The 21,016-nt window shown below is 46.9% G+C and overlaps 1 protein-coding gene across 2 annotated transcripts in view; it reads left to right on the forward strand.

The window, feature by feature from the left end:
• AHDC1 (AT-hook DNA binding motif containing 1) overlaps positions 1-21,016 on the forward strand; it is a 270,588-nt gene that overhangs the window by 224,792 nt on the left and 24,780 nt on the right. For both annotated transcript variants that reach the window (XM_070949747.1, XM_070949746.1), the window contains exons 4-5: positions 12,313-12,350; positions 15,247-20,294. In XM_070949747.1, coding sequence (XP_070805848.1) covers positions 12,313-12,350; positions 15,247-20,252 — 5,044 coding nt within the window. In that variant the 3' untranslated portion in view covers positions 20,253-20,294. The remainder of the gene's footprint in view (positions 1-12,312; positions 12,351-15,246; positions 20,295-21,016) is intronic.

Consider the following 21,016-nt stretch of genomic DNA (forward strand, 5'->3'; position numbering starts at 1 on the left):
AAAGAAAGAAGGGGGAAAACTGCTAAAAATTCCATTGTTCCCTCTTTGATGGTAACCTAAAGTCAAACCACGGGCCACTGTGAATAATGATAATTAATAACAATAATAATTAATGATTATAGTGCATCTCTCAGAGGCAAACATAAGGAGTGTCTGGGGACAGAGAGAAAAGATCTCAAGGAGATTCTACCTGCCCACAAAGTTGGTAACAACAATTTTCACACCACCTGGCCTCAATTGAATCTATTCTGGGCTATTCTGTCTTTTAAAGGTAGTCCTCGACTTACGACTGCAGTTGAGCTCCAGATTTTCATTGATCCCATGACCATGGGGAGGATGCAGCGGTCATACGTGTGGGGGGAAAAGAAGTCATAAGTCACTTTTTTCAGTACCGTTGTAACGTCAAACGTTAAAGGAACTGTTGTAAATTGAGGATTATTAGTATTCATAACCTGTACTGTCCATAAAAGCTCAATATGCTGCTTTTGTTTTAAAAAACAGTGCTACTTAAACCTGCCTGTTACGAAGCTCTAAACTGTCAAAATGCGTGTCCTTTTATGCCTTGGAATATATTAAAAGTTTGCAGTGCGATAGGAACTTTATTGATTGTTTGCTACTCAAGTATTTCAGTGGGTGGAGGCCGAAAGGGTGGAGGTCAGTTCTTGTAGGTTAGAAAGATCAGACAGCAGGTCACGGGAAAGACATCTGCGAAAACCCTGGGGAGTAGCTGCCTGTCCAGATAATTTATGCATTGCTGAATCCCGATTGGGACAATACCTTGACTGGATCAATAGAAAGTCTACGAAATAATGGCATGTTTTTTTTAGAAAAAAATCTTTTGCTGGAAGAACAGGGTGGAAAAAATTGTGGCTGGTATTCAAGCCACATCTGTAGCGTGTTACTTCCAGACATTCATCCTGGATCATATCAGATATGGAGCTGGTGTTCAGTAACACTGCGAATTTCCAAAAGTGTGCTGGGATAAAGAAAGAAACTGGACAAACGATTCTCGGATCCTTCCTTGTTTAAAATAGGACAGTCTGGAATCCCGCAAACGTACCTCCTTGGAAAACCTGAAAGCTTCCAAGCTGTTGCAAACTTCTGAAGATTGCACTACGTTTCGTTAGACGAATGAGTGCTTAGATTTTTTTTTTTTTAAAAAATCAATATTTCAGATTCCGTAAGTCTCTTTGTAGCTCTTTTGCGGCAAGAGATTAACATGGCTACCATGTTTTCTGAAAACATCGAGCGTTGTGCAAGCTTTCTGCTGAGTTAATAAAGAGATTGCCTCGAGAATTTTGGAAGTTATTTTCTCATGGCTTCCATCTTTCTTTTCTTTTTTTTACTGCACTGAGCAAGCTGAGCCAATAGTCTGAGCAAAAGGCAAGTTACCAATAAAGGAGAATATTTGTAGCTCAGGGTTTAAATGAGGGGTCCTTGGTGCTCTCTGAGCTTGGTTGTTTTCTTGCAGATGTTTCATGACCCAACTTGGTAACATCATCATCATCATCACTAGCACTGATGATATTACCTAGTTAGGGTCATAAAACGTCTGCAAGAAAAGGCAAGTCCTTGTTTCTAACAAGATATGTTCTGACTTAGGAGATAAAGCAAAGTCCTGCTCTCTCAGTTTGTAAGAAGTCTTGGGAAGTTAAAAGGTAAAGGTAAAGGTTCCCCTCGCACATATGTGCTAGTCGTTCCCGACTCTAGGGGGCGGTGCTCATCTCCGTTTCAAAGCCAAAGAGCCAGCGCGGTCCGAAGACGTCTCCGTGGTCATGTGGCCGGCATGACTAAACACCAAAGGTGCACGGAACGCTGTTACCTTCCCACCAAAGGTGGTCCCTATTTTTCTACTTGCATTTTTTACGTGCTTTCGAACTGCTAGGTTGGCAGAAGCTGGGAGAAGGAACGGGAGCTCACCCCATTATGCAGCACTAGGGATTCGAACCGCTGAACTGCCGACCTTTCGATCGACAAGCTCAGCGTCTTAGCCACTAAGCCATCACGTCCCTTTTTGTTCCGTTCCAATTCTGCAGGTTCCTCACTGAAAGGAGGGGATTGATGGAAAGACCCCTGTCTGAAGTTAAAGCCATTTAAAAATGTGGTTTAAAAAGTTACCCATAAATATGCAGTTTTGAGATGAGAAAAGACAGAAAGCGATTACAGGCGGTCCTCGACTTACAGCCGTTCGTTTAGTGACCGTTCAAAGTTACAACGGCACTGAAAAAAGTGACTTACGATCATTTCACACTTATGACAATTGCAGCATTCCCATAGTCATGTAATCAAAATTCAGATGTTCGGCAACTGACTCATATTTATGACGGTTGCAATGTCCCGGGGGTCATGTGATCTCCTTTTGTGTCCTTCTGACAAGCAAAGGTGACAGGGAAGCCGGATTCACTTAACAACCGTGTTACTAACTTAACAACTGCAGTGATTCACTTAACAACGGTGGCAAGAAAGGTCGTCAAATGGGACAAAACACACTTAAGAAATGTCTCGGTTAACATCAGAAATTTGGGACTTAATTGTGGTTGTAAGCTGAAGACTGCCTGTACATGTTTGGGGAATGGGTTTAGTATCAGGTTGAATGAATAACGTCAAAATGAAAAGTACTTGTTGCTTTGTCCTGTGCTGTGTTTTTTTTCCCCAATGTGTAGTCCAGTGGTGAAATGTAAAATTTGTTACTACTGGTTCTGTGGGCGTGGCTTGGGGTGTAATGTGACTGAGTGGGCGTGGCCAACTTTTTAAAAAAAAACTTTTAAAACCATTTTTTCTACAAGCTGTTCAGTTGTAAAAAAAAATGCTTTTGAAAGCCTCTGACGATCCCAGCTGAGTTGCCTGATCGTCAGAGGCTTTTTTTTCCTTTTAAAAGCCTCTGACGATCCCAGGTGAGCCGTGCGATCATCAGAGGCTTTTTTTTTTTACTTTTAAAAGCATTTTTTGAGCAGAAGAGGTTGTAGAAAAAATGCTCTTAAAAATCATTTTAAAAAAGCCTCTGATGATCGCGCGGCTCAGCTGGGCATGGGGGGGTGAGCAAGGATTTTTGCTACCGCTTCTCTGAACCACCCACTGCCATCGCTACTGGATCGGGTGATCCGGTCCGAACCGGGAGCATTTCACCCCTGGTGTAGCCCTCTGCACACTACTCAAAACAATTGAACGTGGCCCTCAGCTGCAAAAGAATTGAGGAGGTAAAACTGCTCTTGGTGAAGAAGTACAGGTAGTCCTCAATTTTATGACCAGTTGTTTAGCGATCGTTCCAAGTTATGACAGACTTCCCTGGGGTACTTTCCACCTGGCTTCCAACCTTCCCACAGCTGCCCATCGCTCATGATCACGTGACTGCATGCCAGGCTCTTGGCAGCATCCCGTGGTCACATGACCATCTTTTACGACTTTTGTTGAAAACCAACAAAACGGTTCCGGCAAAAACAGCCCCTAGCGAACCATTGGGTTTTTTTAACAACTAACACACAAAAAAAAAGTTTGTAAAATTAGATCGGTCACATTGGCAACCCATTTTTTTCAATCATCACAATTTAACAACCGTGATGGGCAGGCTCCAATAGAGTCATAAGTCAAGGACTACCTGTAACTAACTTTGCACAAGGCAGTTTTCTGTTTCAAAAGTACTCAATTACTCTGATATTGTCCCTGAAGATGTTGTGGTTGGACGAAGGATTTGAACTGAACTGGCAAGAGAGCAAGGCATTAAGAGGTCTTGGTTGTTAGAATGCAAAATGTGACTGGCGTCACAATTATGCAGAAGCCTTCCTGTGCTTCATTCACATGTGACTGAAAGGCCCAGCTTAATCTTGGCTCCCTGAAGCGATCGCCAGTATGGACTACTTGATTGCTACAATTTTGAATGCCTGCCCAGATGTTATTACAAGCCCATGAAAAATAGTTTATGCCTTTTGAAAGGATACAGCGTGCATTGAAGTCATTCCCCAGTTCTGCTACGGAGAACACCACGGGCATAGCAGCAGCCCATCACTGTCTAAAAAGGGGCATATGTGAGTCAATGGAAGGTTGCACCTTAACCAGGGTTTGCGGGTTTTTTTATATAAATTTAACAATTTGAAAAACAGCTGCTGAGACTGAGTTTCAATGGCATAAATGTCCTTGTCACGGGAAAATCAAATAAAATCTCCTCCGAGAGTCCTGATTTCCGGTGATCTACGTTGACTCATCTTGACAACACAGAACTAGTTTCCCATTGTTTTCTTCCAGAAATACTTGCTCCTAAAATTTATGGTCTGTCTCGGCCTTCAACAACCTGGTAATATCCAGATTGAATTGTAATTTAACAGAATAACACAATAACAGAGTTGGAAGGGACCTTGGAGGTCTTCTAGTCCAGTGGGTCTCAACCTTCCTAATGCCGCAACCCTTTAATACAGTTCCTCATGGTGTGGTGACCCTCAACCATAAAATTATTCCATTGACCATTGAAAATATGTGTTTTCGGATGGTCTTAGGCAACCCCTGTGAAAGGGTCGTTTGACCCCCAAAGGGGTCCCGACCCACAGGTTGAGAACCACTGTTCTAGTCCCACCTCCTACTCAAGCAGGAGAACCTGTACCATTCAGGACAAATGGTTGTCCAATCTCTTCTTTAAAAACTCCAGTGATGGATGTCCCAAAAGGTGCTTTTTCAAGAGGCAATTGGACTTTCTGGTTTTTCTTTGAAGACGTTTCGCTTCTTATCCAAGAAGCTTATCTAAGAAGCGAAACGTCTTCAAAGAAAAACCAGAAAGTCCAGTTGCCTCTTGAAAAAGCACCTCTGAACAACCATGACCTGGTTGGCTGAGAACCTCCATAGACACCTCCAGTGATGGAGCACTCACAACTTCTGGAGGCAAGTTGGTCCACTGATTAATTGTTCTAAATCTCAGGAAATTGTTCCTTGGTTCTAGGTTGGTTCTCTCCTTGAACTTGAACCAAACCTAGTCAGTAAGAGTCCAGACCTAGGCCATTTGTGCCAAGATCAAGTGAGGTACTAATACCACTCTACAAAGCCTTAGTAAGACCACACCTAGAATACTGCATCCAGTTTTGGACACCACACTATAAAAAATATGTTGAGACTCTCGGAAAAAGTGCAGAAAAGAGCGACCAAGATGATTAGGGGACTGGAGACTAAAACATATGAAGAACGGTTGTAGGAACTGGGAATGACTAGTCTAGTGAAGAGAAGGACCAAGGGAGTCATGATAGCAGTCTTCCAATATTTTAGGGGCTGCCACAGAGAGGAGGGGGGGGTCAAGCTATTTTCCAAGGCACCCGAAGACCAGACAAGGAATAATGGATGGAAACGGACCAAGGAGAGATTCAATCTAGAAATAAGGAGGAACTTTCTGACAGTGAGAAGTTGAGAACAGCCAACCCATGGAACAGAAGTTGCCTTCGGAAGTTGTGGGAGCTTCATTACTGGAAGCTTTCATGAAGAGATTGGACTGCCATTTGTCAGAAATGGTGTAGGGTCCCCTGCTTGGTTGGGGATGGGGGGTTGGATTAGAAGACCTACAAGATCCCTTCCAACGCTGTTAATCTGTAAAGATAAGGATGATGTCCTACATGGACCAGGATCTAGATACCTTCAGTGTCTCCTTTTCCCAACTGTTTCTTCTGGTCCAATAAGTTCTGGGAGAAGGAAATCTTTTGGGGTCCCTTCATTGAGGGAATGCTGTCAGCCAAGATCTTGAAGGCAGGCCCTTTCAACTGCTGCCCCCGTTCTCTGGAATTGCATTTCCCCCCCTCCCCCAAACTCTGCTGAGTTTCTGAAATATCAATGCTGTCCTAGCAAGACCTGGGGATATATGTGTTCTACCCTTGTTCTTTCTTACAGCCTGGGGTGTTTGTTTTTAATCGAGTTTTGTTTCCCTGAGTGAGACTTCTGAATGCTGGATGTTATTATTCGTTTGTCGATGTTACAGCCTGGCTTGCAGTAGTTGGTTGCTCAGAACCAATAGCAGTCGGAGCAGTTTATGAACCAAATCAGTAAATACCTAAATAAATAATCCTCCTTCAATCTGCTTCCATTCCGATCAGACAGGAACCATTCTGTAGGTGTGGCTAACGCTAGATTTTTGTATTAATTTATAATACATAATTAATTTATATTAATAATAATAATAAATTTATAAAATACAATATATATATATATAAATAATATAAAATATATTACTTGGTCTGTTGTGTGGATGTTTGGGTGGTTTAGGGGTAGGGAATTGTGGTGGGTGGGAGTGTGTTTGGGGATTGTTATGTGTGTTGGACCTGGTCTTAAGTGTTAAGTGAATTTTGTTGTATGGGTATACTATGTACTGTATACACGTACAATGACAATAAATTTACTATTATTACTGTACAGTCACTGCTGCTACCCTGTTTCCCCCAAAATAAGACATTCCCTGATAATAAGCCCAATCGGGCTTTTTAGTGCATGGCAATAAGGCCAAGCACTTATTTCAGGGTTCAAAAAAATATAAGACAGGGTCTTATTTTGGGGAAAACATGGTAGATTATTGTTTTGGCTCTCCTACTACAAGTGGGAGTTGGTATGACCGGACGTTCTCCATACAAAACAGCATCTGGAAATGAGAAGCAGAAGCCTCCCTGATGTGCCCAGTTTTGATTAGCGGAACATGCTTTTGTATTAGAGATAGTCCTCGACTTACGATCACCATGGAGCCCAAAATTTCTGTTGCTAAGAGAGACATTTCTTAAGTGAGTTTTGCCTCATTTTATGATCTTTCTTGCATCAGTTGTTAAGTGAATCACTGCAGTTGTTAAGTTCGTAAGCCGGTTGTTAAGCGGATCTGGCTTTCCCATTGACTTTGCTTGTCAGAAAGGGGGATCACATGACCCCAGGATCCTGCAATCGTCATACATATTATGAACCAGTTGCCAAGCTTCTGAATTTTGATCATGGAGATGCGGCAAAGGTCATAACTGTGAAAAACAGTCGTAAGTCACTTTTTTTCAGTGCTGTTGTAACTTTGAATGGTCACTAAACAAACTGCTGTGAGATAACTTGTATGGTCATGCAAATCCCCTGCAGAACCCCAAATATTTAGGGGCTGAAAGCTTCAGAGAGAAACCGACCTTTAAAAAGAATCATTATTTGGCATCTGGCCTGAGCAGGAAGCCCTACTCGTAGCATGGCGTTTTCCATTTTGGTCCCAGGAAAAGCCTGCTGTGAGAGATAGTTTGTGGTGTGGTGAAGGTTATCAGGCTAGAAACAGGGAGACTGGGAGTTCTAGTGCAGTCTCGGGCACAAAGCCAACTGGGTGACCTTGGACCAGTCCCTTTCCTTCAGCTCTAGGAAGGAGGCAATGACAAACCCCTTCTGAAACCATGCCAAGAAAACTGTAGGGACTTCTCCAGGCAGTTGGTCATGCATCAACATTGACTTGAAGGCACCATAAAAGGTTCTGTTACCTAGAACAGTTTGTTGTTGTTGTTAGTTGTGAAGTCGTGTCCAACCCATCATGACCCCATGGACAACGTTCCTCCAGGCCTTCCTGTCCTTACCATCCTCTGGAGTCCATTTAAGCTCACGCTGACTGCTTCAGTGACTCCATCCAGCCACCTCGTTCTCTGCTTCTTCTTTTGCCCTCCATCTTTCCCAGGATTAGGCTCTTCTCCAGTGAGTCCTTCTTTCTCATTAGGTGGCTGAAGTATTTGAGTTTCATCTTCAGGATCTGGCCTTCTAAAGAGCCGTCAGGGTTGATCTCCTCTAGGACTGACCGGTTTGATCGCCTTGCAGTCCAAGGGACTTGCAGGAGTCTTCTCCAGCACCAGAGTTCAAAGGCCTCAGTTCTTTGGCGCTCAGCCTTCCTTATGGTCCAACTTTCACAGCCATACATTGCAACTGGGAAAACCATAGCCTTGACTAGACACACTTTTGTTGGCAGGGTGATGTCTCTGCTTTTTAGTATGCGGTCTAGATTTGCCATAGCTTTCCTCCCCAGCTATTCCAGCACGACATAGCTCATAGCTTCATTGAGCTACGCAAGCCCCTTCACCATGACAAGACAGTAATCCATGAAGGGCCTAGAACAGTTAGGGCTCCCTTATCTTCTTTGAGCAGACCAGGAAAAGGGAATTTCTTAATAGAAAAAAGCAAAAGGTTCCGAAAGAAACTAGGAACTACCTGGGTTAAGTCTGAGACAAAACCTTCAGGTCTTGGCGCAAATAGAGTATTCCACCCCCTCCCTTCTCTCTGCTAAGAAGAAAATTGCAAACAAAGGCCTTCCATTCTTCCTCTCAGCGGCTCTCCATCTGTCCTTCTTTTCTTCCTTCTAGACCCCAGGCGAAGGGAGGTGCAGACCGGTGTAACTGATCCATTTTTAAAACCTTCGTGCCAGGTGCATGCTTTCTCAGCCAGGTTTCAGCAAGGCTGCCCCTCGGCTGTTAATGCGCATGCACACATACACACAAAAGGCAAATGCACAAAGGTTGCCTCTTTTTTTTTTTTTTTGGTCAGACCAGAATAGTAGAACAGCCAGGTCAGAAAGTTTAAACAAGAGAGTAGGAATAACTTCGGGAGGACTTTTTTAACCATTTCACAGACCTGGGAGGAAATTCTGTGGCTCATTAGAGACACCTAGTGGAGACGGGCTGCTCCAAGCCTTCTGCCAAAGGTGACTGGAGGCAGGACGCTTGGTGCTTCTCATTGATCTGGGATACCTACCCGTCGCACCCTGATTTCTTAGGATCACAGTGGGTTGTTCCCTTATCTATGCAGCTATGGGGTAATCTATGTCTTGAATCAGAAGCTGAGTTCCCCATTTGTATCAGGGTGATTCCCCCACTCCCAACTCCAGAGAGAGAGAGAGAGAGAGAGAGAGATACCATGTTTCCCCGAAAATAAGACCCTGTCTTATATTTTTTTGAACCCCGAAATAAGCACTTGGCCTTATTTTTGGGGAGGTCTTATTATTTTGGGGCACATGGAGGAAACCAGAGGAAATGGCGGGGACCGGCTGTGCATGTGTTTAAATATTTTCGGGGAGGGCTTATTTTCGGGGAGGGGCTTATTTTAGTGCATGCACTCAAAAGCCCGATTGGGCTTATTATCAGGGGATGTCTTATTTTAGGGGAAACTGGGTAGATAGAGGTAGATCGATAGATACCGGTAGATGGATAGATAGATAGATAGATAGATAGATAGATAGATAGATAGATAATAGATAGATAGATAGATAGATAGATAGATAGATAGATAGATAGAGGTAAATAGATAGATGATTGATGATTGATAGATAGATGTTAGATTGATAGATAGATAGATAGATAGATAGATAGATAGATAGATAGATAGATAGATAATTAATAGGCAGGACAATTTCTATTTCTCCTATGCTTCTCCGTGAGATATAAACTTCACCAGTTGAATGGTTGCCTCTACCAACCCAAGACAGCATCTCTGTGGGGCTGCAATGGCATCTTTGCCTTTCTCTCCCTTTCCTGGTCTTAATCCACCCAAGTGTAAATCCAAACAGAAGGACACAAGCCGCCTTGGTCAACAAAATTGCGCAGTGCATTTGCTAGAGACTAGATGGCTGACTTCCGAGCAGGCCTACGAGGTTGCTGAAATCCTTGCGGGGGAGTACAGCCCTCGGGTTTTTTGGGGGAGGGGGAGAACAAATTTTATTCAGGATCTTCATGGCGGTTGGATTTTTAAAAGGATTTTATTCCCCGTGACTCTCAAACTCCAAACAGGCTGTGATCAAACCTCCTACCATCTTTAAAGAGTCCCAGGAGATGACGATGTTTAGCATTTTCCCCCTGCTGTTTTCTCCATTTAACACCTCTCCTCCTACCCCCACAGAAGCTGCTTTTCATTTTGCAGCTGAAAAAAAAAGAAAGAAAAAAGGTATCCGTATCATGTCTGTCTGTCTGTCTGTCTTGCAAAAAAAAAAAAAGAAAGAAACAAAAAACCCAGCAGATTTTTAGATTGGAAAAACAGCAGTGGGGGAGGGTTAGATTTAAAAAAAAAAAAACCTCTTTCCCAGCAAGGTTGTCCCAGTTGAAATCAAACTGTTCTGCATTTGCTTTAGATGTTTTCAAAAATCAACAATAAATCTGGTTTCCCGCATCACATCTGTTTTGGCCCGCCTGGTGTTTTTGGTGAGAAATGAGGATGTTCAAAGCAGCATCAGAGCACCAGATACCTTAATGATGGATTCTATTAAAATACATGAGCTTTTGAAGACTCTCTTGTGTGAGAGTTTGGGGGGGGGGGGGAATACAGAAAACAGCAGTCAGGGTATTCTTCCCAGGTGGGACAGTAATCAAAATCTCAAGCGGAAGCCTCTACCAGGTATTCAGAGCGAAATGCTCCAGTTTTGCAGCACAAAGCAAGTAGCCACTCCTCTGTTTTACTCTTCTGGCGGGCCACATATCCTCAAAACCATTGATCGACATCACTGGGTTATTTTGGCAGTTTCCCCCTACTCTAATTTATATTATTTTAAAATGCCATCGATTTTTGGGGTCATATTCTCCACCATTATCTCTCTTGTGGGGTGTTATCCCCTAGAGCAGTGATAGCGAACCTTTTAGATACCGAGTGCCCAAATTGCACCCATGCGCATGCCCAAATTGAAAGGTGCATGCGTGGACATGCACGAGCAGGCACTAGCGTGCTCATGCATGGCCATGCGCATGCACGGACATGCACGCATGTGCAGCAGAGACTCAAAGACCGGCCGGGGACGGGGCATCCCAACATCGGCAGCGCAACAAGAGGTAAGATCTTTTTCTTTTGTGAGCTTCTGTTTCGTCATTTGCAGGGAAACAGACGTTCATGAAAGAAACGCCACGGAGATCTGACCTGGTGTGACAGCGCGCGTGTCAGCAGAGAGGGCTCTGTGTGCCACCTCTGGCTCGCATACTACAGGTTCGCTACATGGCCTTAGAGACTTGAGAGAATGAGCATCCTATACAGGTAGACCTTGACTTACAAACTGCAATGGAGCCCAACATTTCTGTCGCCTAAGCAAGATAGTTGTCGAGTGAGTTTTGCTCCATTTTACGACCTTTCTTGCCACAGTTGTTAAGTGAATTGGTGCAGTTGTTAATAGCGATAGCACTTAGACTTATATACCGCTTTACAGTGCTTTATAGCCCTCTCTAAGCAGTTTATAGAATCAGCATATTGCCCCTAACAATGTGGGTCCTCATTTTACCCACCTCGGAAGGATGGAAGGCTGAGTCAACCTTGAGCCCGGTGAGATTTGAACTGCCAAATTGCAGGCTGCCGGCAGTCAGCAGGAGCCTACAGTACTGCACTCTAACCATTGTGCCAGTTAGTAAGACAGTTGTAAAGTGAATCGGGCTCGTCAGAAGGTTGCAAAAGGTGTTTGTGTGATGCTGGGACACGGTAACCGTCATAACTATGAACCAGTTGCCAAGCTTGCGAATTCTGAAGTATAAAAAGTATTTTGTTAAAACTGGGATACCAAGGAGTCTGATGCACCAAATCTTCCTGCTTGAGAGGAAAAATTGAATGTTTACAAGCAATTTCAAATCCAAGAAACTCATAATCGTAGACTGGGATTTTCTGAGTTGTCCTTCCTGCATACTCTTGTGATTAGCCAGCAAGACGAAGCCCCAGGACTGGCAAAGTTATTTTTGCTTAAGTCAGAGAGTAGTACCTTCTACTGGGTTGTTGTTCTTTGGCCATCTGCAACTGATCCGGACATACTAAGCAAGATAATATATCCTCTAGATCTAGCCGTGTTTCTGACCTTATCATTAAGGCAAGAGTCTTGGCTTAAATAGAAGTAGACACCGATTTGTGTCACCCTGGCTCTTCAGAAGAACAAAACAAAGGTCTCATTGGGCAGTGGGGTCTTCTCACATGCAGTGACATTGGTGGGCTGACTAGAGCAGGGATCAGCAACCTGCAGCTCTGGAGCCGGATGTGACTCTTTCACCCCTCTGCTGCGGCTCCTTGTCGCTCAAAATATGCGTCACAACTGCCAATGTGCGACACCTACCGGAACACAATTTATTGAGCTTTTCAATCCCCGGTAGGCCAACCATGAATAAATCCAAGAAAAGAAAAGTTTCAGAAGAAAAAATAATGTTTAATTCAATTACATATGCTAATTTTGCGGCCACTCAAGAAACGGTCAGGCAGGGAAAGAGTTTTGTGGCTCCCGGTGTTTTCTTTTCTGTGGGAAACGGGTCCAAATGGCTCTTTGAGTGTTTAAGGTTGCAGACCGCTGGACTAGAGAGACCAAGCCATGCTAATCTTTAGTTGCTGATTTTTTTCCCCCTTTCTTCTCCACAGAGAATTCAAGTGTAACAGCAGGAGCAGCAAAACAGAAGGTGAGTTGTGAAATGTGGATTTTGTGTTCCCTTCTGTTCCCAAGAGATAGCAGTGGAACAAACAAGTATGGGGGTAGCTTCAGGGGTCTTTGACATACTTAGGTTTCCCCGGCATTTTGCATGAAGCACAGCCTGTGTTTACAGTATTGCTACCTTGCACCTGGAAGAAAATTATTAGTCGTATTAATGTGTTTGATGTTGTCTCAAATAGCATCTAGTTACCTTTGGGGATGCTTACTGATGCAGTCGTAGGGAGATCTTGGATCTTATTTGTGACCCCAATTCTTGAGTAAAGGCATTGTTTGCCCTTCGGATCTTGCACCAATGATCCTCTCTGTGGGGACTGTTTTGGATATCCCAGTAGCAGTAGCACTTAGACTTATATACCGCTTTGCCCTCTCTGAGCAGTTTACAGAGTCAGCATATTGCCCCCAACAATCTGGGTCCTCATTTTACCCACCTTGGAACACTGGAAGGTTGGAAGGCTGAATCAACCTTGAGCCGATGAGAATTGAATTGCCCAACTGCCGTCAGTCAGTAGAAGTAGCCTGCAGTATTGCATTCTAACCACTGCACCACCACAGTATCCAGTACTTGGATTCAATATGATCTCCCCTGATCTAAAGAGGGGAATAGGAATCTCTGAAAAGCTACAGTACAAGTGGATAACACTCCAAGCTTTCTAGGTCTCTTTCCAGCATGCTCAGGGAACACCCATAACAGTGATGGCGAACCATTTTGGCACCGAGTCTGGGTCGCAACCCGGAAGAGGAGCTGCCCAGCGTGCATGTGCGTGCCCAAAAATGAACTTCTGGTTTCTGGTGCGTGCATGCGCGCTGGCCAGCTAGTCCTCCGGGTTTCTGGTGTGTATGCGCCTGCGATGATCAGCTGGCCGGCACGCATGGTCACGCAGGAAAACGGAAGACCAGCTCCTCCAGTTTCTAGCACTGCTGCACACACGAAAGCCAGTGATCATCGCACATGCATGCATACCAGAAACCCAGAAGAGGAATGGGCAATACCGTGCGTGCCAGGCGACATGGCTCCGCATGCCACTTTGGGCACACATGCTGTAAGTTCGCCATCACGGCCCTATAATAAGGGAACCACTCCCTTCTGTTGGGATCCCATCCCATTAGGATGCTTCTGTATCCCCATCCTTCTCTTCTTTGCCCATATATCGGTAGAGCAGTGATCTTCATGAGTTGAGGTTCAGATCTGTTGATAGAGTGTCCAGTTACTAGCCTGAACACCTATCAACAGATCTACTCCATGCCTGTCTCTTGGAGACAAAACATGATGCCAGCATGTTCCTAATGGGTGGTGGTGCCTGGAATGACAATCCCAGCTATCACTGTTCTGCTCGTTTATCTGGAGTATTATGCAGCAGGAAGTACGTCTTTACTAGAAATGAGGCCACTTCAGGGAAGAGCGCCTGCACATATTTCTGTGGGGTTCGCACAAGAGAACTTCCTGATAAATTATGCCCTTCGTGGCCATCAGTTCCTCTTGCCTCCCACTTCTTCTCCATTCAAGGCATCCATAATATGCGTCACCTTCCCTTGTAACAAGGCTACTTCTCCTTGGTAATGCTAAAGGGCACAGGGGAACTTAAATATAAGCTGTAAAACACTTGGCGCATATTTTAACTAATGCAAGGCCATGATTAGATCATTGCTTCACTCCCTTCTTTTCTTCCTCACTTCCTAATTTTCCCCAGTTTGGCACTCCCTAGGTATCATACTTCAACTCTCCATCATTCCTGGGTCAGGGGTGACAAGTGTGGTAGAGGAGAGTTTTGCAAGTCGTTCATGTTGGGGGAAATTCTGTTATGTAATTCTACCTGCATAATCCACATTGTGCATAATCACATCATGGAAGAATGGGAGATGGAGTTTATTAAAAAATCCAGCTTCTATGAAGCTGAGAAACTGTTTATATCTAGCACACAAATATTCTGCCCCTGTGAAAAAACTTGTGCTGTAGGTTATCTTGCTCCCTAGTCTAAAAAGTTAGGAGACCCTCTACCGTTATCTCCACAGAGGCTTCACTGATAACGGTAGAGGGTCTCCTAATTTCTTGGGTAAGGAAGAAAGATCAACCTACAAGTTTTTCACAGGGGCAGAATATTTGCCTGCTAGATACTTTGATTGGGGCAATGTTCACCCCATCCTTTCTAACCATGAAGACAATAGCATAGACTTGGTGGAAGGATGTGTGTTTGGATGGTCTCATCCACGATGTCTATGCAACTCCCTCAAAGTGATGGAAGAACAGAGCTTGAAAGTCTGTCCCGCTTGGTCACCAACAACTTCCAAATGCCTTCTCATTTTCTATGGGGACAGAGAAGAGAATGGGTAAACCACCTATCCTCCAGTCATTGATGGAGGAGAAGAATGCTTGGAAGATGCATCTGCTTCTTCCTTGCAGTGTCTCCTCTAGTGTGAGTAGATCAACCCAATGGTAGCTGCATAAAGTACATTATAAAAATCCAGTTCCAAGCTTTAAGATATACCATGAAAACAGACTCAAAGCAAGTTGTGGGAAAGCTGCCAAAAATGGTGACCCAGTTTGGAAGGTCTACATATTAAGGAGTATAGGAAAACTCAAAAGAGGCTACAATTTTTGGCGATACTATATATTGAATTCTTTTGTAATGTACAAGAATATTTGCCCCGGCTTGTAATATTATTCTGTGATGCTTTTTCTGCTCCCGGTAGTGTCACAAAGATGTGTAGAGAAGAGCGGGAGAAAGATCCCATGGGGTGACCTTGCAAGAATGGGTTAACCATTTCTTCCATTTCACAAAGAAAAGAGGGGAATGGCTATTTCAGACTTGGTGGCAAATCCAGAGCTGTTGCCAAGGAACTTAACGTCTTCCTTCTTCCTCTTTCAGGCAGCACATTTCCAGATGTCCATCCAAGCAATTGTTCCACCAAGAGGCATGCAAGTGAAGATGACTTGAGGAAGCGGCTGAAATCCCAGGGGTCACCAGTACTGTCAACCGGAGGTGCTCTGCACAGCACTTCCTCTTCTGACTACATCCAAGAGCCAAAGTTCTATCAGTCAGGACATCCTGGGCAAAAGACATCGGTGTGCCTGGCAGAGAAAGCCTTGCCATATAGCATGCTCAGCTTCCCAGAAGGTTCTTGCACTGTATTAAGTCAAGAGCACAAATCTAGCTCCTTACACCATACAGAGGCGGCCGAGCGGTACAAAAGCCTCCATACCCAGAGCGGCGTCAAGTCGGAAGACTTGCTGGCATCCAGTGTTCCTGCCTGCCCTGCTGACGTCCAAGACTTGGAGGAAACCGCCACACAAGACAGAGCTGCCAAAACTTTCTCCAATGCCACCTTGGCCTCGGGGAGGTGTAACATCGATAGCATCATCTCCCTGTTGAAAAGCAAGTGTGGCAACGGCAGAATCAACCTCTACCCTGTGGTGCAGCTCATAGACATTATGAAGGACATTGACCGACTCTCCCAGGACTTGAAGAGCTGCGGTGTTCACTTAGACTGCAGTGGCTTGCAATTTGATAGCCATCTGCCGCTTAGTGAGGAAGGCCGGGGACAAGGTCTTCATTATAGCTTCTACTCCTCCCCCATGCTGGCCAACAGCATCCGCAGTCCCGAGGAGCTGGCAGTACAAAGCAGCACCAAAGCTGAGCTCCTCAAACAGACTCAACCTAGCCATTATGCGGGAGAAACAGAAGGGGACACTCGAGGTGCCCAGGACCAAATCAGCCAGAGTAGTCCTGTTCTGAAGGTTCCTAGTAGCCTTGATGAAGCTAGCAGCTCAGAGTCTGAGACGAATGATTATCCTGAGCTAACCAATACAGATATCCTGAGCGAACTGGCTTCTCTGGCCTGTCCAGGACCTCAGTTATTAGATCAGCATTCGGATTCCCACCGTCAGCTGCTAGAAAGCCAAGGGGTTGAATCAAGGTCTCAGTTAATTGGCTCACAGTCTCTAGAACACCAGCCCCAGCTAGTCGACTCTAAGTCTCTGGAGCCGCCTCCAGAACCGTTGGCCCTGCAGACAGTGGATCCCTTGCCTGCACCACTGGGGCTGCAACCTCTAGAACCTCTGGAGCTTCAGACTTTAGAACCTCTTTCTGAGTCACTATCACTCCAGTCCCTAGAACCCCTTTCTGAGCCTCTAGGGCTCCAGTCTTTAGGGACCTTGGACCACCAGTTGCTTGATTCCCAGTCCCAGCTCCTGGATGCAGAGTCCCAGCTGCTTTCCCCTTTGCCCAAGTTGCTAGACTCTCAGCCCCATCTGGGAAGACAGGAGTCTTCAGGAGAACACTCGCTACAACCTGGAGCCCGCCTTGGAGGCTGCTCCTTAAGAGGAGTAGTAAGGCGAGGGGCTGGGCGGGGAAGGGATGATCACAGGAAATATGCTCTACGGAGAACAGATAAACCAAAGATACTCTGTCGTCGTCGGAGGGGAGGCCGAGGCCAGCGAACAGAGATTGTCACTGACAGCCAAGCCCTCCCCATGGCTGTACCAGTGGAGGTGGTCATGGCGCGGCCAGAAGAAGCCAGGATGTCAGTGACCACCATTACAGCAAATGAAGTAGCAGATCCCATTGTTTCCACTTTGGAGTCAGAAGATGGCCAGAAGGCTGCTGCCCTCCTGAATCCCCCAAAGCCCAAATGCCGTGGCATACGTCGGATGGTGGTAAAGATGGCCAAGATTCCCGTCTCTCTTGGGAGGAGGAATAAGACGACGTACAAAGTGTCCTCCCTCACCAGTAGCTTGAATGTAGAAGGCAAAGAGGTTGCCATCTCCCATTCTCTAGAGCCCACCCCACTGCTGAAGATGAAGAACAATGGCCGGAATGTGGTGGTGGTCTTTCCTCCAGGAGAAATGCCCATCATCCTGAAGCGCAAGAGGGGAAGGCCTCCAAAAAACCTGATGCTTGGGCCCTGCAAACCTAAGGAGCCTGCCCCAGAAGTGAAGAAACGGAGGAGGAGGAAACAGAAGTTGGCATCCCCACAGCCCTCTTACGTTGCAGACACCAATGACAGTAAAGCGGATTATTCAGATGTCCTGGCCAAGCTAGCCTTCCTCAACCGCCAGAGCCAGTGCTCCGCTCGTTGCTCCCCACCCCGCTGCTGGACCCCAAGTGAGCCCGACTCCATCCACCAGGCTCCTGACACTCAGAGCATCTCCCACTTTTTGCACCGAGTGCAAGGCTTCCGCAGACGAGGCGGCAAAGGAGGCGGTTTTGGGCGTGGAGGGAGCCATTCCGCCCGTTCCTCCCGTTGCTCCTTCAGTGATTTCTTCGAAGGCATCGGCAAAAAGAAGAAAGGGGTTCTGGGGGCGGCTATGCATGTCGACCCCACTCATCCCCGGAAGAGAGGCCGTTCAGAGCCAGACTCCATGGAGAAGCCCAAAAGAAAGAGGCGATCTCGCAAAAATGGGGTCTTGTTTCCTGAGCAGAACCCCAGCCAGAACTTCAGTGATGGGTCCTCAGAATGGTGCGGAGAAAAAGAGAGTCTTTGGATGTCCCACCAAGGACACCTTTCCGGTCAAGCCAACCGGAATTGCAGCTACCAAGGCAGCGATTCCCGGACCTTCCACTCCTCAACCATGGAGTCAAGTTCTTCAAGCCGAACTGGTTTTTATGGGGGGAGCAGTTCCCAGTCTGAACTCAGCCAGGAAAGGCAGAACCTTTTCACGGGCTATTTCCGTTCCCTGTTGGATTCCGATGACTCCTCTGACCTGTTGGACTTTGCCCTCGCCAATTCTCGCTCGGCCTCACGGAAATCCTCGACCACATATACAGCCCCGCCCAATGCCATTGCAACCCAGAGAGGCATGGCGTCTTACTCAAGCCGGGGTGGGAAAGCCACGCCTTCTTCTACCACCACAACTGCCACGAGCGAGGTGCCCTTCCACACAGTCAGCCGGCAGTCGTTCCCTCCCAACAGAGCAACAAGCTACAACCTGTCCCAGGCTGCTTCGGAGTGCCGTGACCCAGATGCCTTCCAGAAGCTGGCATCTCTCTCGGCTGTCTCCAGGTCTCCCACTACTCACTCCACCACAGCCTCCAGCTATGCACAATATGGCAACTATGGCAGTACTGGAGGGCAAAGTGTGACTCCTGCCAGCTTGTTTCAGCAAGGGAAGTCCTACCACGCCACCCAAGACTGTCCCAACAACAAGGATTGCAGCTTCACCTACGGCGGTGGCAATAGCCTGCCCTCCTCCCCAAGCAGTGCCCACAGTGTCAGCTACACCCAGCAGACTTCAGGGCCCAGCATGTCCCTGAGTAAGCCCTCTTTCTTCAACAGCTCCGATCCCAGCCAGTTCTCCAGCTCCTCTCACACCCCCATGAGGTGTGACAGCCGGGCAAGCACTGTATCGCCAGGGGGTTACATGGTCCCTAAGAGTTCAATCCCCTTCCAGCCCTCACCGGAGAACTGTAGGCAGTTTCCTAGTGCCTCTCAATGGGCTTTCCGGCAAAGCTATGGCCTGGACTGGAACTCTGAGTCCTTCAGTCAACTCTACAACCCGGGCTTTGACTGCCACATCAATGAACCCAACGTCATCCTAGACATCTCCAACTATACACCCCAGAAGGCCAAGCAGCAGACGGTCTCTGAGACCTTCTCCGAATCCTCCTCAGACAGTACCCAGTTCAACCAGCCATCAGGCTACAGGAGGGCCAACAGTGAGGCTTCGTCTAGTGAAGGGCAGTCCAGCCTCTCTAGCTTAGAGAAGCTGATGATGGACTGGAATGAGTCTTCTTCAGCCCCAGGTTACAACTGGAACCAGAGCGTTTTATTCCAAAGCAGCTCCAAGCCAGGACGGGGCAGGCGAAAGAAAGTGGACATATTTGACACTGCCCATCTCAGTTTCTCCACGGGGGGCTACCCCTCCAAGAGAGGGACTGGTGCTCGGCAACCACGGGGTTCCCGGGGCGCCTGCGCTTCCAAAAAAGAAAGAGGCACAGGCAAAGCGAAGTTCCCCACCAAATCCCAGTCGGTGAACCCGCTGTTTCAAGACAGCACAGATTTGGGACTGGACTACTACAGCGGGGACAGCAGCATGTCCCCGTTGCCTTCACAGTCCCGGAGCTTTGGGCTCAGTGAACGCGATCCTTGTGACTACACCGGGCCCTACTCCATGAATCCTTCCACGCCTTCAGACGGCACCTTTGGGCAAGGGTTCCAGAGTGACTCCCCCAGCCTGGGGCAGACGGACTTGGAGAGCAAGCATTTCCCCACCCTGCCCCACCAGCTGGCTGCCCCACCCTCTCAGCAGACGGTGTTCGAAGCCAGCTTGCAGAAAGCTTTCTCGCCCAACTGCTCCCCCACCCTGGCTTTCAAAGAGGACTTGCGGCCCAGTGACATCCGGAAGCTTCCGGCCTGCGACTCGCTCAAACATGGCATCGCCGGGGTGGCCGGCTTGGCCCACTCGGCCGCCCACATGGCCTGCCGGGACCTCTCCATGTCTCAGCCGCACTATGATTCTCCCAGCTGTAAAAACCCCAGCTATTGGTATTCGCCCACTGCCAGCACCCGCAGCCCTCCCTATGACAACAAAGCCGGCGTGAGCATGCTGGTAGACTTCATGGGGAGGAGCCCCGAGGCTTCTTGCCTCAACCCCCATTTGACCAGTCCCCCCAGCAGCAACCCTTCCAAGAGCGAGAAGGAGCCCATGGACATGGCAAGGGCTCATCACCGAGGAGCCTATATTTGCCCCTTGATGAATGACTTAAATATCTCCCCGGTCCCGAGAGACTCGATGCTGCCGCTGCAGGACAACTATAGGTACCCCAGCTTTGCACCCCAAGGGCACCCAATCATGACCGCACCCCAGAAGAGCGGGTTTTTGGGTCCAATGCTAGAACAGCATCCCGAGGACACATTCACAGTCACCTCCTTGTAGTGTCATCTGAAGTGCCAACCAGACACGAGGTTTTGTTTCAGGGTAGGTGCCTGAGGAAGAGCTGGGAGGGGAGGGGGGGTGCGGGGATGGGGACGGGGACGGAGTGGGCTTGGGAGCTCATCATCATCGTTATCATCATGCCAATGGGGCTAGCAAAGAGGCTCACGGCACAATGGGGATGAAAACAAACAAACAGGTTCCTCTGTGGGGTGTTTTTTTTTAAAAAAGGTCTTTTGTAATCGTAGACACGAACTCAGATACCAACTGGCGAATGGCTCTCGGACAGGAGTTTGAACTTAGGGCAGTGTTTCTCAACCTCGGCCTCTTTAAGATGTGTGGATTTCAACTGCAGAATTCCCCAACAATTCAGCCAATGTTTAGAGTCATGTTGGCTTGGGAATTCTGGGAGTTGAAGTCCTCGTATCTTAAAAGTTGTGTCAAGGTTGAGGAACACTGTCTTAGGACGATGCTAATAGAGGTGGTCCTTGCGATGGGACCACAATTGAGCCCAACATTTCCGCTGCCAAGCAAGACAGTGAAGTGACTTTTGTCCCATTTTACGACCTTTCTTGCCACAGTCGTTCAGTGAATTGCTGCAGTTATAATGTGGTTATAAAGTGAATCTTGCTTCCCCATCGATTTTGCTTGTCAGAAGGGCGCAAAAAGTGATCACATAACCCCGGGATATGGCAACCATCTTAAACACAGGTCAATTGCCAAATGTCCGAATTTTGATCACGTGACCCGTAGGGATGCTGCAATGG

The sequence above is a fragment of the Pituophis catenifer genome, unplaced genomic scaffold (genome assembly GCF_029215685.1).
Source record: "Pituophis catenifer annectens isolate HBS135680 unplaced genomic scaffold, rPitCat1.0.hap2 SCAF_9, whole genome shotgun sequence".
Lineage (NCBI taxonomy): Eukaryota > Metazoa > Chordata > Lepidosauria > Squamata > Colubridae > Pituophis > Pituophis catenifer.